The following is a 17,510-nucleotide window of genomic DNA, read 5'->3' on the forward strand; positions in this document are numbered from 1 at the left end:
AAAGGACCCAAGCTTGTCACTTACTACGTGTATGTGGCTTTCGGCAAGTTACTAATTTGTCTTTGCCTCAATTTCTCAATCTGTAAAATGGGGATAATGATGGTACCCATATCCGGGTATATGTGAGAGTTCAGGGAATGAGTCCATGTAAGTGGTGTGGGTGCCAGGACAGGCTCTGGCTGGGAGCCCTCTCCCTCTGCTGTGGAGATGGGGTCCCCACACAGGACATATAACCTATTCCTGCAGGCTGCATTTGGCAGAATCATTGTAACTACCCCATGGATGGCAGAAACTGCTCTGGAAAAATGAAGGAGTTAAATATGGAGCTATCACAGAGACCTTCAGCTGCTTGGTAAAAAAGTATAGGTGAAAGTTGCCAATATATGTTGTCAGCATATGTTATTAAACCAGGTGGCTCTGACAGGTCATTGATTTAAGCTCTTAGGCTCCCCGCTAAATCCTCAGCAGACAAGAGCATCTGCTTTTGCCTGAAGAACGCGAAGGCAAAAGGTCTATTTTCTAGGCAGGCCCTGCTCGTCTTGTGTTGCTGTTCCTGAAATCGTTCTTCAGCTTGTAGGAAGCAGCAGTTGGCATCGTGTCCCTGCTCTGTGAAATTAATTGAATGGAGGGGTGATGCTCAGGCCCAGCGGGCCCTGCTCGGCATGACTTAGGTGCTCGCTGCCAGCTGCACCCCCCACCACACCCCCCCTGACCTGCACACGCCCCGCCGACCTGCACCCCCCATCTGTACCCCCCCCGACCTGCACCCCCCACCTGCACCCCCCCGACCTGCACCCCCCACCTGCACCCCCCCGACCTGCACATGCCCCGCCTGCACCCCCCCGACCTGCACACCCCCCACCTGCACCCCCGACCTGCACACCTTCCCCCGACCTGCACACCCCCCGACCTGCACCCCTCCACCTGCACCCTCCCCGACCTGTACCCCCCACCTGCACATGCCCCGCCTGCACCCCCCCGACCTGCACACCCCCCACCTGCACCCCCGACCTGCACCCCCCCAACCTGCACACCCCCCCGACCTGCACCCCCCACCTGCACACCCCCCGACCTGCATACGCCCCGCCTGCACCCCCCCCCCCCGACCTGCACACCCCCCACCAGCACCCCCGACCTGCACACGCCCCGCCTGCACACCCTGACCTGCACCTCCCACTGGCACACCCACCCACTGACCTGCACCCCCCGCCCCCCCCACCTGCACAACCCCCGACCTGCCCCACCCCCTGACCTGCACACCCTGCCAAGCTGCCTGCAGTTCCCTCCTTCCCACAGAAGGCGACTTCTCAGTGGTGTGACACTCAAAGGGGCACGTAAATCTAAAGAAAACCACATGGTCTCAAGGTAGAAAAGTCTTTTCTGCTTAATTGTACAACTTTCCACCCAAAGGTACTAACTGGAGTGGGCCATCCAGAGCCATCTGCGTGCTGGCTATGTGCCAGCACCAGAGGGACACAGCCCTGCTGTCTGGGAGCCTTTGACTGTGACATTTGGAGGCAAGCTGCTCGAGGGAGGAGACAGACTCTAGGCAGATCATTGTAAGGTGCTATAGGATTTGCTGGGATGCGGAGGGGAGCTTGGCCGGGGGAGGGGGCAGAAAAGGAGGCGTGGAAAATGGGCAGGGTGGGCACTTATGAAACATTCAGACGTCTGACGAACGAACGGTCCTGGTCTGTGGGAGGAGAGAGACCCACAGGGACAGAATATCAAATAGGAGTATTAGTGGATGTTTGGAGGGGATACTTCCTGTGTTACCTGACACTGTAGTAAGAGATTTAGGAAAAGAGAGGAGGGGGTCTGATTCCCACAGTGCAGGTGCTTAGAGCGTAGCTGGGGGGGAAGGCCGGTGGCCTCCGGGGGTATGGGGCAGTGGAGCCAAGGCGTCAGCAGAGAAGGCATGGGGTCAGGTGGGCTGGGCTGGGAGCGGGAGCAGGGAGAGGAGATGGCTTTCCAGTCTGCAGCAAAAGCTGGAGGCTGGAATGAGTGTGGCCGTGCAGAGGCCTGAGGACCTGGACCTCTTTGGAGCTAAGGGCCTGTTTTGGAGGCTAGAGGTCTTGCAGGATTGGGTGGGATGGTGATTCCCAAGTGGTGGATCCTTCAGCAAGTGGGAGCCAGCACATCCTGCCTGCAGGCTCCCCAGTGGGGCGTGGGGGGCTCAGTGGTTTCTGACGCCTCTTCTGCTCCCTCTGGGAGCCTGCGGCCCTCCCGCTGCGTCCTCTGCTTCCAGGCCCTGCTTCTTGGTCTTCCCTTGGTCGTGGGGCTGGTGTACTGAGAGAGCCTAGTTGCAGGCAGTGGGGCTTTTCACGTGTCGTCAGTGCTTCCTAGGACAGCCTGACGACCTTGCCCTTCGTGGGCTCTGGCATGTGGTGATGGGTTTGTCCCCAGTGAGCCTGAGGGCTACTTGCCCGGGTCTCTGAGCTCTTTGGGGTCCAGACTGGGAGGGCAAACCGCTAACTTCAGGAACTGGGCCTTGAATCTGCCTCAGACCTGAGCAGGAATTGTGCCCAGCTGTCAGCAGTGTTTGCAGTTAGAGCTCAGGTCCCGCTGGTTGCAGCCGGTGGGGCGGACCTGTGCTGTGCCCTCTGCAGGCAAAAGCCTTTGTGGAGAAGAGCGTTTAGGGGATAAAGAGGGCATTAGTACCTCGCCGTAAAATGTCCCAGGGATGTCAGCCCCCAAGAGCTGGACATGACTCAGTCTGTACCATGTCCTTCCCAGAAGGCTCTCCCCTGCCTGCGGGTCCCTCAGACTGAGCCCTGTGGAGACAGCACATTTCCGTGTACTTCGCTGTTTTGTCGGGAGAGCCGTCCGTGTGGAACGGTGTCCACTTTCCCATCCTGCACCAGTTGTGTAGGTAACCTATTTAAAAGATGCCACGGCTCCATGCCTGGCTGAGTCCTGGGGCACCGAGATGACTGCACAGTTGGGACCCCAGAGCCGTGGCCAGCAGTCACAGGCTTGGGCGAGTGCTGTGAGCAGAAGCGTGAGGTATGTGAAAAATAAACATCAGCTCGCTGCTCAGCAGCCGTCATCCATCGCACTGTTCTCCGGCCACCCCCACACACGCTGGCCTGTCCGTGGGTGTCAGCCTGTGGGGGCAGTGTGCCCGAAGCCCATGTCTACAGCTCCTGTGGGTCAGCTTTATTGTCAGCCCACTGCTCCCATGTAGCTCCTAGCAGGCTGGTGGCATGCTTCAATTTCATGAAGGATTCTAAATAGGACCATTAACTCCTTCTTTCAAGCAAACTAGTGTCTGCTGAGCCATGATCCGGGATCCTGACTCTCACGGGCCTCCCCATGTCATGTTGTCTGTTCTCTATCCTGCAGCCGGGGCAGCCCATCCAGAAAAGCAAACCTGTATGACTCCCGCCCTGGTGGGAAGCTTCAGTTTTCTGCATCACCTTCACAGTAAAACCACACTCTTTAGCATGACCAGGACGCGGGCATGTGTCGGGAGCTGCCCTGACTGCCTGGCCCTTCCTGAGTTGCTCTGCCCTGTGCTGCAGCCAGGCTCAGCCCCCACCCCCCCAGGCTCCCGTCCACAAAGAGCTGCCTCCCTGCCTGTGAGCATGGGGGCCGTGGGTGGTGTTCTTTCCTCCCTGTTTCTTTCCCAGGGAGCTCCTCCTCCAGGCAGCCTTCCCTGACCCCTCCTGGCAGGCCTGGTGTGGCCGTCCAGCATGGCTCTGGGCTGTGAACTCTCTGAGGGCAAGGACAGGATTCTCAGCTGGGTGCCTGGGAGTTAGCACGGTGCCTGCACACTGAATGATTGTTGATTGAATGTATGAGTGACTCAGAGAAAGGATGAGGTTTAGCGCTGGATAATAAGACATGCCCTGCTCAGAAGCATCTTACAGATATTTGGAATTAAAATATGCACACAAGTAACCATAATACTGAGCAGAAATCATTCAGCAAACATTTATATACAGCACACCTACTCTGTCCCAGGCCTACTCTAGGCCTTGGGGATATGGTGTGAAAAAAACAAAGTGACTTTCAGATGGTCCAGATCAAATGCTGTGAGTGTGCAGGCGAGGGCTGTCCCTCCACAGTGGGCTGCGTACCGGAGCTGTCACCGGCCACCCTAGGCGAGCAGTGACTTTGTTGTGCCTGTGCTTGGGTGTGTACATAAGCCGTGTGCTTACAGTCAGGGTACTTTTCTGCAGGAATAGGAGCCTACAACACAAAGGTTAGCAATAAGAAACAGTGATGACGGCTAGCATTTATGACACACTCACTCTGTGTCAGGCTTGCATGAGTGCTCTCCGTCCTCCCAGCTGCCTTCTGAGATTGTGGTCTCCACTTACAGGTGGGGAAACTGAGGCCCGCTTAGGTTCATAGACAGTAGGTGGTGGAACGGGATTCAGACCCAGGCACGTGCTCTCTGGAACTGCTCCCCTGCCTCCTCTCTCAGCTTCCTGGGAGCTCCTCGGAGAAGAGAAGCGCTCCTTTCCGGTGCCGGCCACTCACGTCACGCCTCTGCCGCTGCGTGCAGAAGCCGGGCCTGTCTGGCCTCAGACCCCGGCGCCGCTGTTGGCCTGTATGTGACTGAGGCCCCGAGAAGCGAGATGACCTGCTTGGTTAGCTAGGCGGTAGCACGGCCTTGCCAGGTCCTGCTTCCCAGGATGCTTGTGGGGTCGCCGGGTGGCCTCGTGTCACCTCTTCAGCTGCTCTGTTTCTAAGCCACATGGCGCACGAGGAGACAGGCGAAGGTGGATGCATCAGCCGGCTGTGCATCCTGTCGGGGCAGCTTATTCCTGCCCAAGAGCCATTGTTCAGGTGCCAGAAGAAGAGCCGTTTTTCCCTGCAGAGAACTGAACTCTCAAGGTTTCTCTGCTGTCAGGCTGATCCTCTGAGGGAAATTTTAACTTTCTCATTTGATTTCAGTGATGTCAAAGTAACTTGTTTATTCTGTGTAAGAGAAAACATTTTTCCTTTGGCTCAGTAACAAATAGAGCTACGAGAGTTTAGAACTGAAGGGGTCTTGAGTGCTCAGTCCAACTGCGGCGGCTCAGTTCCATTAAGACATTTGCGTCCAAATGTTTGAGGGGGGCCGTGGAGGCTGGCGTTGAGGGACCCCGGCCGGGGATGGGCGAGGGGCTCATTATGGTCTCGTGTGTGTGTGTGTGTGTGTGTGTGTGGTGGGGGAGGTGGTAAGAGTCATGAAGGGGAAACCAGGGATTCTGATGCAGGGGACGGAGGGAAGGGTGGGACAGAGGGCGGTGACCTGGTCCCGAGGCAGCCGTGTACTCCTGCCATTTCCTGGGCACGTGGCTGAAGGACGAGTGTGTGCGTGCACTCGTGCCCGGGAGACCGTGAACTCCAGGGTGGGTGAAGTCTTAGGGGCCAAGGGTCACAGGTGGGGCATGTGCTGTGCCCACGAACAAGTCACATGACATCTGAGCAGCACGTGCCAAGGGCGCAGAGTGCGGTGACCTGGCTGACCAGCCTCAAGGAGTTCAGTTCTAAAATAACTTTGTTTAAACACATCCTTCCCCTCTACGTTATTATTACCTGTTCTGCCTCTGGAATTAGATCTGAGAAGGGGAATTTCTGGGGTTCCGTTTCATCCATTTTTCAGTTTGTCCTTTTGAACACGTAAGTTAAAGATTGATAATGCAGTTGATCTTTACAGTTGTTGAAGTTTGGGATTTGTGCTTTAAAACGATCAAACAGCAAAGGGTAACTCCCAGGATAATGAGCTTCACGTTCTTCACTCTCCTACCCGACAGTACTGACTCCAGGAGACAGTACTGACTCCAGGAACGGAGGGTGTGGAGGGCGGGTCAGTGTTAGAGGCAAAAGCTGGAAAAGCAGGAGCTGAGCCGAGAGTGTGGAGGCTCCACGGCAGAGAAAGGCTAGTGCCGGTCAGAGTCCAGCCACAGCCCGCAGAGCAGGCGCAGGGTAGCTGGAAACTGAGGCTTAAAAGGCAAGCAGCCACAGCGGGCTGGCAAGTGACTTCGCTGTCCGCTCTCTTGGGGTCCCACCTGGTGAATAGCGTTACCCCACTTGGAGGTGGGGTCCCGGTGAAGTTAGGGCCCGTCCAGGCGATGGTTCAGGCAGCACCAGGGCGAAGGGCCCCAGACCCTCTGCCAGTGCAGGGTGGGTGGGGCCCAGAGGGTGGGTGAGCTGGAAGGCAGGTTGGCAAACGAGAAGTGGAGCCTGTGGAAATGAGGACTGGCAGAGCACAGTTTGAAAGCAAGGCCCAGATTGAGGGTTTTTCCAGGACGCCCCTTACTCCTTGGGGTTTTCTGGCACACATCACTGAGTTCACAACCTCAAGAGCGATTGTGACCCCCCTGTTTGGAACGTAAGGTTCAGAGTAGGGGTTGGGATAGGTTGTAAGAAAGGTGCCTGAGAGAGGAGACACTGCGCTTCACCATGGGGACACTCTGCCAGTGTGTGGCGCCTCCCCTGCGCTCCACAGGGAACGTGGATGGGGACCTGGTGACACAGCCAGGCCCAGTCCTGGAGCCCTCGCAGCCTGCCCGGGACACGGGTAGACTAAGGGATAAACTAACTGAAAGCCTGGATGTGACTGAAAGCCTTGTTAGCCTAAGTGAAGGAGTCGCCAGGCTCTCCTCATGATTTGTGCTTAAATGACTTGCCAGGTTGGCAGAAGTGGTGGTGCCCATGTGTCATCCGTTGAGTCACTATGTGATGATGCACTGGGAGTGGATTCTTTGTAACTTTTGGGGAGAGCTCCAGCGACTCATGGGATGAAGAACTTGATAAATAAGGGCGGCCAGATGGCTCAGTGGGTTAGAGCGTGAGCTTCAACCACAAGGTTGCCGGTTCAATTCCCACATAGGCCAGTGTGCTGTGCCCCCTGCAACTGAAGATTGAAAACGGGCACTGGACTTGGAGCTGAGCTGCGCCCTCCACAACTAGATTGGAGCGCAACAACTTGACTTGGAGCTGATGGGCCCTGAAAAAACACACTGTTCCCCAACATTCCCCAATTACAAAAAAAAAAGGAACTTGATAAATAAAGGATCGTGAGTTCCTTCAGCTCCCATGCCTCCAGCTGAGTGCTCAGCAATTTCTCAGTCCTCTGCTGACCACATGGACCAGGAATCCCTGCGCCCGGCACCATTCGGCCATTGAGAAGATGGGACCCTCTGTGTGCCTGGCATGAAGGATGAGGAAGAAGGGCACAGTCCTTGCCCTCAAAACCACGACGTTACCACATTGTGCCGTGTGACAGCAGATATCCAGGCAGCAGTGCCAAGGAAGGGTGAACTGTGGGGGAGGCTTCCCGAAGAGGGTGGCATCGTGGACAGCTCCCCGCCCCCCTGGGCCTTCACATCCGGCTCCAGCCTTCAGAAAGCAGCCTCGCCACACAGAGTTCTCCTCAAGTCTTACCTCAAATGTCACTTCCTCCTGGCAGCCCGTTCACCGCCATCTGTGATTGTGTCACTTATCTGACCACAAGGCCCATGGGAGTGGGACCACGACAGTTTGTTCACCATTCTCTCCGTACTCCTTCGCGTGGTCCTTGGCACGCAGTAGGTGTCTTACATATTTGTGGGTGGCAAGAGGGTGTTGCCTGCCCCTCAAAAATTGAGAGTTACATGTCCTTCAGCGGGTAGCGAGTCAGCTGGCAGCATGGACAGACTCTGTTCCATTAGAAATCCTGGAACTGTGAAGGGCCCTTTAAGGTCATGTAATCCTATCCCCTCTCTGCATTTTCTCTCCGAATGGACAAGATGAAGAAATGGCCAGGTCTTTTGAGTGATGGCTGTGCCGGGCTAAGAGCGCACCTGACCGGGGAGACCCAGCCTGCATGGCAGCCCCCCCCCCCCCATCTCCCGGTGTGTTTGGTCCTGAGTGTCGGCCCTGTTCCTACCTTACAGCTGAAGGAATAGAAACGCCGGGAGCGAGACTGGTATAAGGTCAGTTATTTCGGGGCAGGGCCAGTCCTTTGCAGCTCCGCTGGTGAAAGCAGGCGAAGGGGGGAGGCCTCGTCAGGGAGGGCTGGGGCTGATGGGCCCAAACAAGATGGCAAGGGCTCATGTGGCCACTCTCGGTGCCGTCACAGGATGGGGATTAGGAAGCCCAAGAGGGCCACCCTTCATCCTGTCTTTCCAGCTGATTGAGAATCTTCTAGAGCCTCTCAAGTGCATCATCAACTTGGGATGAAACGTGTGACTGGCTCTGTGGACTTGCAGGGATCGGAGGGCCCCACCAGGGGCTTCTCCCTCTGACCCATCAGCTTGCACAGCTGACTCACCCTTGAACGTGCCTGCAGGGTATAGAGGGAGCATTTGCAGTACCTGGGCCTTCAGGGTCGCAGGTTAAAGGGCATGAGCACGCCAATGTTAAAATCAAGGTCATCTTGGGCGAGCAGGCTTAGTAGTGTTCAGGTTTGGGGTTCCTGACACGAGCCTCGCTGGCACACAGCAGGATCAGGGGCGGGACCTGTCCTTCCCTTACAGTCTTGAACTCAGTCTGTGGCCTTCCCTGCGGGGCTGGTTGGAAGCACACACACCACCTGAAATCAACCCGTTAAGTCTTGGCTCTACACCCTCCCTGTTCTCGGCCCGAGGAAGGTTCTGGAAGGTGGTCTCAGCCTCCTTCTGGCTGAATGATCGTGGGTGACTTCACCTCTTCAAACCTCAGTTTCCTTTTCTGTACAATGGGAACACAAATAATACCCATTGCCTAGGACTGTGATAGGATTCGACGATGGGGCGGTCAGCACACGGAGCGGTCAGCACACGGAGCGGTCAGCACACGGATACAGAGCGGTCAGCACACAGCCTGGCAAAGTGCAGACATGCCCCGTTAGATGCCCTGCTGACGAAGACTGAGGCACCTGCTGCCAGGAGACCTCCGGTCCGTCTGGGGCAGGGAGGCGCGCGGTGGTTACGCGTGTGGGACAAGCTGCGACTACAGGGCGTGGGAGCGTGTGGGGCAGGGCCCTGTGGCGCCCATGTGGCCCAGCCAGCAGGAACCGCTGTGGGGAATTGGTCCCGCTTGTCTGCAAGTGCGGGCGGTGCAGGTGCCTGCCCTTGGTGGCGCAGCAGGGACAGCAGGTGTCACGGACGCCTCCATGGGGAAGAGGAGCTGAGCCTGAGGGAGCCGACGTTGGGGCGCGTAGGCTGGGACTCTGTCAACACCCACATCCTCCGTTTCTCTCCCTGCCTGGGACACCTAGTCCCCTCCCACTTTCCAAGTTACGGCCTGTGTTAGCGTGCTCTGGTAAGCTGGCAGCCTTGCTTTATTTCATACCAGGGACCGTGCTCCCTGTCGCTCTGTGTCTTTTTCTCCACGTGGCTCTGTTTGAGGTCTGTTCAGGCTGCAGTGTCTCGACCGAGTCCCACACTTTCTTTCCTGTGCTGCACTGGTAGGCCCGCCAAATTCACCCACCCATTCCCCAGGGAGCAGACTCCTAGTGCCCTGGGACCCATGCGGATGTTTATGTGGAGATCAGACTCGGGCGAGCTTGCGGGGTCCTCCTACGGCAGGTGTATGTGTAATGACTTAGTTACCAGCCGGTGGGCAGCCTGCCCCCGTTCGCTGGCCGCCAGCGTCTACAGTAAGGGATCCTGGAGCCCCATCTCCATCCCTCTCTCCAGGGTTTGCCCGTCTGTAGGGGTGAAGAGCTCCCGTGCTGCTCTCGTGGGCGGCCTCCACGTCTCAGATGTGTGGTCTCAGATGTGTGAGCGCTCTCACTTCTGCTTCGCCCTGAAGCTGTCTGTTCAGCCCCTTTGCCCGCCTTCAGCGGGACTTTCTTTTTCATGTTAATGCATCCAACATCCTCGGATATTCCAGGGGTTACTCCCTTGTCATCTCAGACATAGCAGATTAGGAGACAATGTTTGCAATCTGTCTGTTAACTTTGTCTGTGTGTTGGTTTCTAAACAGAAATCCTTAATTTTTGATGTAACAAAATTATTTTTTTTTATACATCATACATGTGCATATGTATCCTGATGTTATAGCTTTACCTGTTGAAATTTTGTTTAAAGAATTCTTCCCTTCCCTAAGTCACAAAAATATTCACCTATATTTTCTTCTAATCACTTGATGGTTTTACCTTTCACATTTTTATCAAGTGTTTGGCAGACCCAGTGGAAGGCAGTGTAGAAAGCGGAGGGACGCGGAGTCGCAAGGTGTTTGGGGGTAATGTCCTCCTGTGCGCAGGTCCTGGCCTGCATAGGCCTGGGAAGTGAGGCTGTGGGGGCGTGGCCAGAGGGCCTGGCTGGGGGGCAGGGAGGCCGGGGCACAGGCCTGAGGACCCTCGGTGTGACGGCTGCTCCTTCTGTCTGCGGCACATCCAGTCTGCAGTGCGACAGCCAGAGCCTCACGGGTTTCTGGGGGAGTCCAGAGCCCACTGGGACTCCTTGAGGTGTTGAGACGTGGGCAGGAAGAGGTCCTGTTCCCTGGCTGGGTGCCTCGGAGCTGAGGCGGCACGGATGGGAGAGCGTGAGCTTTGGGGGTGTCCTGCCCAGTTCCAGGCTCACGTGGGCCACTGGGTTCATCTTGGGACTTTGGGTGTAATCAGGTAATTTGTCTGTGAGATGGGTCTGATGGTCACCAGCCAAAGTGGGTAAAAAGAACACAATGGAAGGCGTATGTAAGGAGACCAATATGTGGCACCCTGTGGGTCCCCCTGACCTGATGGCCCAGCCCTCACATGGGGCGGCGGGGGGCGGGGGGGGGCGCGGGGAGGTTTGTGGAGCTGTAGGTCTGCGTTCGCTTTCCCTCTCTCCCACCGGGGGTCCATCCCAGGAGTCTCACTGTCTGCTTCCAAGTCCTCTAGCTGTCCTGCTGCCTGGGGCCACTGTGTTCCCAGCAACGAGCTGGCCAAGATAAGTGGGGTGTAAAGGCCGAGCCGCAGGCATTCCCCATGTCCTTGTAGAAGGTGCTCCAGCCTGTTTACACCGAGGGTGAGTGAGGAGCTGGTGCGACCTGTTTGAACCGTCCTTCCGGCACCCCTGTAATTACGGAGCCCCGTGTCTGCACGGGCACCGCTGCAAGTCCAGCCCCAGACTCGGCTCAGCTGACAAAACCAAGGTTCTTGTGAATCGGGATTCTCCGTGCCCAGGGCAGAGGAAAGCCAGGGAATGATTACAGCCAGACTTAGAGAAAGGGAGACGTGTGCAGCCGGGGGCAGGCGGGCCACCAGGGGCTCGGGGCCCGAGTGAAGGCTGTTGTGGGTGCAAAGGAGCTCGAGGGATTTGAATTCCCAGGGGTTCATCAGGATACGTCTGGCTCCTGATGTGCCCTAGGCAGAGCGTGGCCTCCAGGGGGAAAGAGGTGGGAGCACTGCTTCTAGAGGACTCTGGAAAGGAGGTTATTCTGCTTTTTCCTGAACCCGACAGGTCCAGCCTGCGCCGGGGAGCTGGGATCCCTCTACCTCTGTCCCGCCTCCATCTGCCGCCTGGAGGACAGTGGTTCCTTTTCCCTGTTTTCTGGCTCTCCGTCCAACTGCTGAGGCCCCGGTCCCAGGCCATGCTCATACCACCCCTCCAGGAGCTTCACCCTCCTGATGCCCACCAGTCCCCGGGCATAGCACCCTTCAGGATGAAGGCCTGACCCTTGAGGTTTCTCACTGTCTGACCCCACCTCCCATCCACCCCTGCACCCACCCCCTGGCTACGTCTCCAGTCGTTCTGCTTCTGTGTTCCATGCTCCACTCCGAGCTGGCGTCTCAGTGCCCCAGGGCCCCATATGGTCACACCTTCTTCATTCTGCCAACACTGTTCTCTCTGCTGGACTCTTTCCCCTCACCCCCCCTTAATGTGGCCCGCTTCCTACTTGTCCTTGAAAACTCAGCTTGGGTGTCGCCTGCAGTATACCCCCTACCCCTCCCTCGTCAGGCAGCCCCTGAAGGGCGAGGAGGGGCATGGAGGGCCCTGCCCCCAGGTACGTGCGTGTTGAGCATCTGTCTAGCACCTTGGTGTCTGAGGGGCTGAGCCTGAATTCAGAGGAAGTTAGGACATAGATGGCTTCAGACCTGGTTTTAAAAATGGTCATTTTGTGAATGAATCAAGTGATGATGGAGTTTGGCAGGAAGCTTATCTTTAACTCCCACATTAAATTATCTGCCATTTGCCATCTCAAAACAAGCTACTGTTTTGAAAGGCAAGAGAGAAGCTTTTAATTATAAACCTGATAAAGCAGAAATAGCTAGCCATATACGCGTATGTTCTGACTTTCATATGTGATTAATTTGTTATATATCTGAAAATTAAGTTTCTTACATTTTAAAAACCTGTCATCATACCTCAATTTAAAAAATGTATAAAAAATAGATCACGCTATACTAAAGAAGACAGATGGCAAATAGGAACAAGAAAAGATAGATGCTTAGTATCATTCAACATTAAGAAAATGCAGATTAATTGGGACGGCCAATTAGCTCAGTTGGTTAGAGCGCGGTGCTCTTTACAACAAGGTTGCCGGTTCGATCCCCACATGGGCCACTGTGAGCTGCGCCCTCCACAACTAGATTGAAACAACTACTTGACTTGGAGCTGATGGGTCCTGGAAAAACACACTTAAAATAAATAAAAGTTAAAAAAAGAAAATGCAGAATAAAATCACAATGAGCTATTGCTACATACTGAACAGAATGGGTTAAAAAAAATTTTAAATCCTGACAATACCAAGTGCTATAGTGAGAATGCAGAACCTTTGGACCCTCATACATTGCTGACAAAGATACTAAAAGCCACTTTGGAAGACAGTCAGCTAAGTTCTTACAAGGTTAGATGTCCGCCTCCCATACAGCAGTCCGCTCCTAGACTCACCCATGAAAATGAAGGCATGTGTCCACATAAACCCTGTAGGTGAATGTTTATAGCTTCTCTATTTATAATTGGTCCAAACTGAAAACAGCCCAAATGTCCTTCAACAGGATGAAAGGATGAACAGATGGTCTATTCCTGTGATAGAATCCGACTTAGCAATAGAAAGGAATGAGCTACTGATTTGGCAACAACGTGGCCCAGTCTCAGGCGTATGGTCCGTGACAGAGCCAGTCACCAAAGCCAGGCTGTATACTGTGTGATTCCATTTCTCCTGGATGTCTTGGAAAAGGGACAGAAATCAGATCAGTGGCTGCCAGGGGCTGTGTGTGGGGAGATTGACTGTGAGAAGGGTACAGGGCCCTTGGTGGCGAGCTGGAAATACTCCAGACCTCAGCATGGTGACGGCTATATGTGGTATGTGTTCGTCTGATCCCATGGAAGTGTATACCTGTCAAGGGTGAATTTGATTGTATGTAGATTTATCTCAACTTAGAAAAACAGCTGGCAGTGGCCCTGCTTTTAGGAGCTCCAGTGCCTTGCCCAGGGGAGCAGAAGGCCCCATCGCTGGGTCAGCGGGGTGGTTTATGGAGATTGGAAACAGTGATACCTGCGTGTTGCTGTGCTTGGACTAAAGTGAGGGTCTGTCACAGCCCACAGGGAGCCTTGTCCCTGAGCCGAGGACAGCAGGCAGAGGTTGCTGGGGCTTCTCAGTGCCGGTTGGCATGGCACTCACTCCTCCCCTGGCCCAGCAGTGGGCACAGGCCGACACTTAAACCTGAGACACGTGCTTCTAGAAACAGCCTACCTGTACTCAGATTTCAAGAGTTGTCATTTAAACATGTGCTGATGGGTGGTACCAACATGTACCTTGATGAGAAACACCCTTCTCTTTTCCCTAACCCTTTTTACAAGGGTTTTGGAAATCAGAGGGGTGGGCAGTTTATGGAGAGCCAGCATATTCTGGTGTTGGTTGCACTGTGAACGTTGCTGGTAACCGTGACGTGAAAACCAGCTCTGCGTGGTGGTTGCGTGTGGACTGCCAAGTCTGCATGGACTTGTGATGATCTCAGCGCTTCTTGCCACCAGCTCAGCGGTATAGAGTCGTGTTTTGGTGGTTACTTTTTCCATCCTGCTATCAATTTCCAAATGACAGCAAGGCCTTATTTTAAGGGAAGTGAGCAGGAGACGTCACTTCCAGTTGTTGTGAAATGCATGCTTTTGCCTTCCAACAGAGGGGCTGCTTGTGGAGGGCGAAAGCTCAGCTTCACTGCCTACCTGCTTCTGGTGCTGAGGAGCGGCCAGGCCCCACCTGTGCTGGGGGGATCTGTGCAGGGGATGGTGACATGTTCCTGCCCTTCAGCAAGCCTGCTGCAGATCTCACAGGCCTCTGGACGAGGCTGCTCAGGCTTCCTGACTTCCAGGGCTCTTGCTGTCCCATGGGGCTGGGGTCAGCGGCCTGGCTAGAGCTCTGGGCTCTGGGACAGCTCGTCCTGAAGGCGCCGCAGCCCATCCCCCATTGCCCATCTCCATGCAGGGCCCATGTCCTGTGCCTTCGTGGGGTCTTCCCGCCACTCCCCAGGCCCTCTTCCTCACCGGGTTACCTCGGCTCAGGAGAGGAGAGACAGGTGGTTCAAGTGTTCATAAGTCAGAGTCAAACAGGCTGTGCCGCTGGTCTCTGCAGCCTGCGCACCCCTTTCTGTTCGGTTGGGGACTGGTCCTCCCTGTTTTCCCGGAGCTTCCAGATTCACTCGAGACAGAGATGGAATATGAGAGTGCTCAGCCAGGCAAGCAAATTTTCAGAAATGGTAAAACTGACAAAAGGTTGACTAGGATTTTTGAAGTCAGGGGAAGGGTTGAAAATACAGTAGGTCATTTTTCTGTCACGTTTCCTCCGGGAAACATGTATTTCTGATAGCCAGTGTGAGCTACACAGGATCCTTTCAAATCGGCGGCTCAAAGAATGAAACATGTTGAACACTTGACTTTCACTCCATATTGGCTGCTAATATTTTCTCATCTATTCTTTTGTTATTTATAATTTAGATGAGCTAGTCTCTCCTTTCATATGTGAGAAAAAGTACTTAAAACTCAACTTAGGTCTTGGCAAAGCAGATAAGAGTCTGCGACTGGCAAACTGACTTCTCTAAGCCTTGCTTTCCTCATCTTTAAAATGGGGACAGGTATCCTCCTCGTTATTGTTATGGTGGTGGCAGTATTTGAAGGGGTAAAACACCTACTGTGGTGTCTGGCACATAGTCAGTGCTCAGTAGTGGGAAATAGTGTTTAGTGCTGTAATTGGGAAGCAATAATAACCCAGCATGTGATGACACTGAAGCAGAAGGAGCCTGAAAACCTGTTTATACCCGGGATGATCAAAGGCCTTTGGACAAGAGTAAGATCATTTTAATCTGAGTTATTGAAAAATTGTGATTTTAAATGTCTCTCGTTAGACCTTACCCGCTCTGGGAAGCTGTCCCCGGCCCCTCAGTCTGTGAGATGCCCTTCTGGGCGCCCGCAGCCCCTCGCTTCCCTCCATCACGGCCCTTCCTGAGCTGGTGTGTCTGCCTCCCTGACCGACATGTCAGAGCGTGGACACTGGCCGTGTGGATGTTGAGAAGCTCCGAGTTGCTGTTTCATGGGTTCCTGCTAATAATAATAACGGGGAGCTTGTCACCTCACGATGCAGGTGCCCTTCCAAAGGGCGAGGGGATGAGCATCAGGAGCCTGGCTGGCATGTGGCTGCTTGCACAGCAGCGAGGGTCAGGCCGCTCCGCTCCGGGAGGAGCTGGCCAGGGGGCCGCTGCCCGCGCCCCACGCCTCACAGCGTGCTTCCTTCTCCTAGGTCGGGAACTACAAGCGGACCGTGAAGCGGATCGACGATGGCCACCGCCTGTGCAGCGACCTCATGAACTGCCTGCACGAGCGGGCGCGCATCGAGAAGGCATATGCCCAGCAGCTCACCGAGTGGGCCCGGCGCTGGAGGCAGCTTGTGGAGAAGGGTAGGAAGGCCCCAGGTGCTCTGGACAGATCAGTGACCTCCCTGTGTCGGTTGGGCAGGAGAGCGTCGCGCAGTGGGCTGTGATTCTTTTGGGAGAGCAGCAGGGTGCTGTCACCTGGAAGCACAGGCTGCTGGGACGTCCTGCCCTCTCCTTAAGGCACAGGACGGGGCTGCGAACAGCAGCCGAGTCTCCTGCGGCAGCCCTGTCACCACAGGACACGCTATGCTTGCTGATTTCACACAGAACGGCTCCCTAAGGGCCCAAACTGGAGTCAGTGCCTGTCAGATCCGAGGCCTGCTGGTCGGCACTGTGCTTCTGACACAGAGCTGTAGATCTGAACTTGGCCACGTAGCAAGTCAGATGGGACTAGAGGCTGACACTGGCCGGCCTTCTGACTTTGAATTTTAATGGAAAGGAAGGTTTTGCCCCCTGCCCTCCCTACCCCACTCAGAAGATTCTGGAGCTTGGTGACAGAATGCCACTGTGGATATGGGTTGTGTGCACAACACACTTCCCAGCTGTAGAGGGGGAGCTCAGTTGATTACGGGACTTCCTGGGACAGAAGCAAGGTAGTAGGAGTTTCTCAGGGTGTGTTTTGGGGCAGGTTCTTCTACCATGACCAGTGTCCTCGGAGGAGCCAACCAGGGGCTGCTAGGCTGTCGGGTGAGGGATCCTGGAGGGCCACGGTCCCCTGGCGCTGAAACGACTTGTCACAGTGGGGCTTAGCACAGTGATCGGTGCATGGCAGGTGCCAGGGAGGCAGGCGCAGCTCCCTCAGTAAATGGTAGCTGTTGTCATTTTGTTTCCACTGTCAGGATTCAGCCGTCAGCACAGTCCCTTCTGTTCACAAAGCACTTGCCCCCTCACCTTGCGATCCCGCCATGGTGCTGCAGACCTGGGCAGGGGGCTGCTGGTTTCATAGACACGAGGGGCGAGGGGCTCAGAGGGCCTAACCCCCTGTGGTTGTCCTCCGCCCGCCAGGGCCTCTGTGTCATGACCCAGCGCAAACACTAACCGTCTCCTGTGCGCCGTGGAGACAGGACCTGGGGCTTCCACCTTCATCCCCGGCCTCTGTCCCTCCCTCACCTCATGTGCCATCCCACACCCTCGACCAAATGACAGGCCAGATTGTGAGTTTCCTTCCTGAGAACAGTGAGTCAGGTGACTCAGGCACCCCCACACCACTGTCTAGAGATTTCCATCTGGGCCCAAGCCGGTTCCTGCCTCCAACTCTCTTTCCTCCCCCAAGACAGGGCTTCCATTCTGCTGAGGGGACAGTCCTCCATTCGACAGGCAGTTCTCGAGTTCCCGCTCTGAGCGGGCTCTTCCTGGGACTGAATAACAGAGGTCCCGGCCCTCATCCCTCCAGAGAATGTGTGGTCCAGTAAAGGGGGAGCCACGGTGCTGGGGAGTCCCCCAGAGGAAAGCAATAGAGCACTTAGCAGCCTGGGAGAGAGGTCAGCTCATTTCAGAAGGCCTTTCCTTCTGCAGCCAGCCTTACACCAATTAACACTTCCAAGATTCAGAAATTTGAGTTTTTAAAGAGCCTGGTGACTTTTAAAAACAGGAAATTTGTGTAATCCCCCAATTTCCCTAATAAAAGAGTGGCAGCTTCAGTTCCTTATTCTTTTCATCATCCCTGGAACTGAAAAAGGAACAGCCACCGAGAGAAAAATATCTGAAACAACCAAAAGGAAACCTCCCAGCCAGACAGCCTGGCTGCTGGCCTCAA

The 17,510-nt window shown here is 55.1% G+C and overlaps 1 protein-coding gene across 7 annotated transcripts in view; it reads left to right on the forward strand.

Annotated features, from left to right (window-relative positions):
- PACSIN2 (protein kinase C and casein kinase substrate in neurons 2) overlaps positions 1 to 17,510 on the forward strand; it is a 111,736-nt gene that overhangs the window by 78,597 nt on the left and 15,629 nt on the right. For all 7 annotated transcript variants that reach the window (XM_033116824.1, XM_033116830.1, XM_033116829.1 and 4 more), the window contains one exon: positions 15,622 to 15,778. In XM_033116824.1, the coding sequence (XP_032972715.1) occupies positions 15,622 to 15,778 (157 nt within the window). The remainder of the gene's footprint in view (positions 1 to 15,621; positions 15,779 to 17,510) is intronic.

This window comes from Rhinolophus ferrumequinum, chromosome 10 (genome assembly GCF_004115265.2).
Source record: "Rhinolophus ferrumequinum isolate MPI-CBG mRhiFer1 chromosome 10, mRhiFer1_v1.p, whole genome shotgun sequence".
NCBI lineage: Eukaryota > Metazoa > Chordata > Mammalia > Chiroptera > Rhinolophidae > Rhinolophus > Rhinolophus ferrumequinum.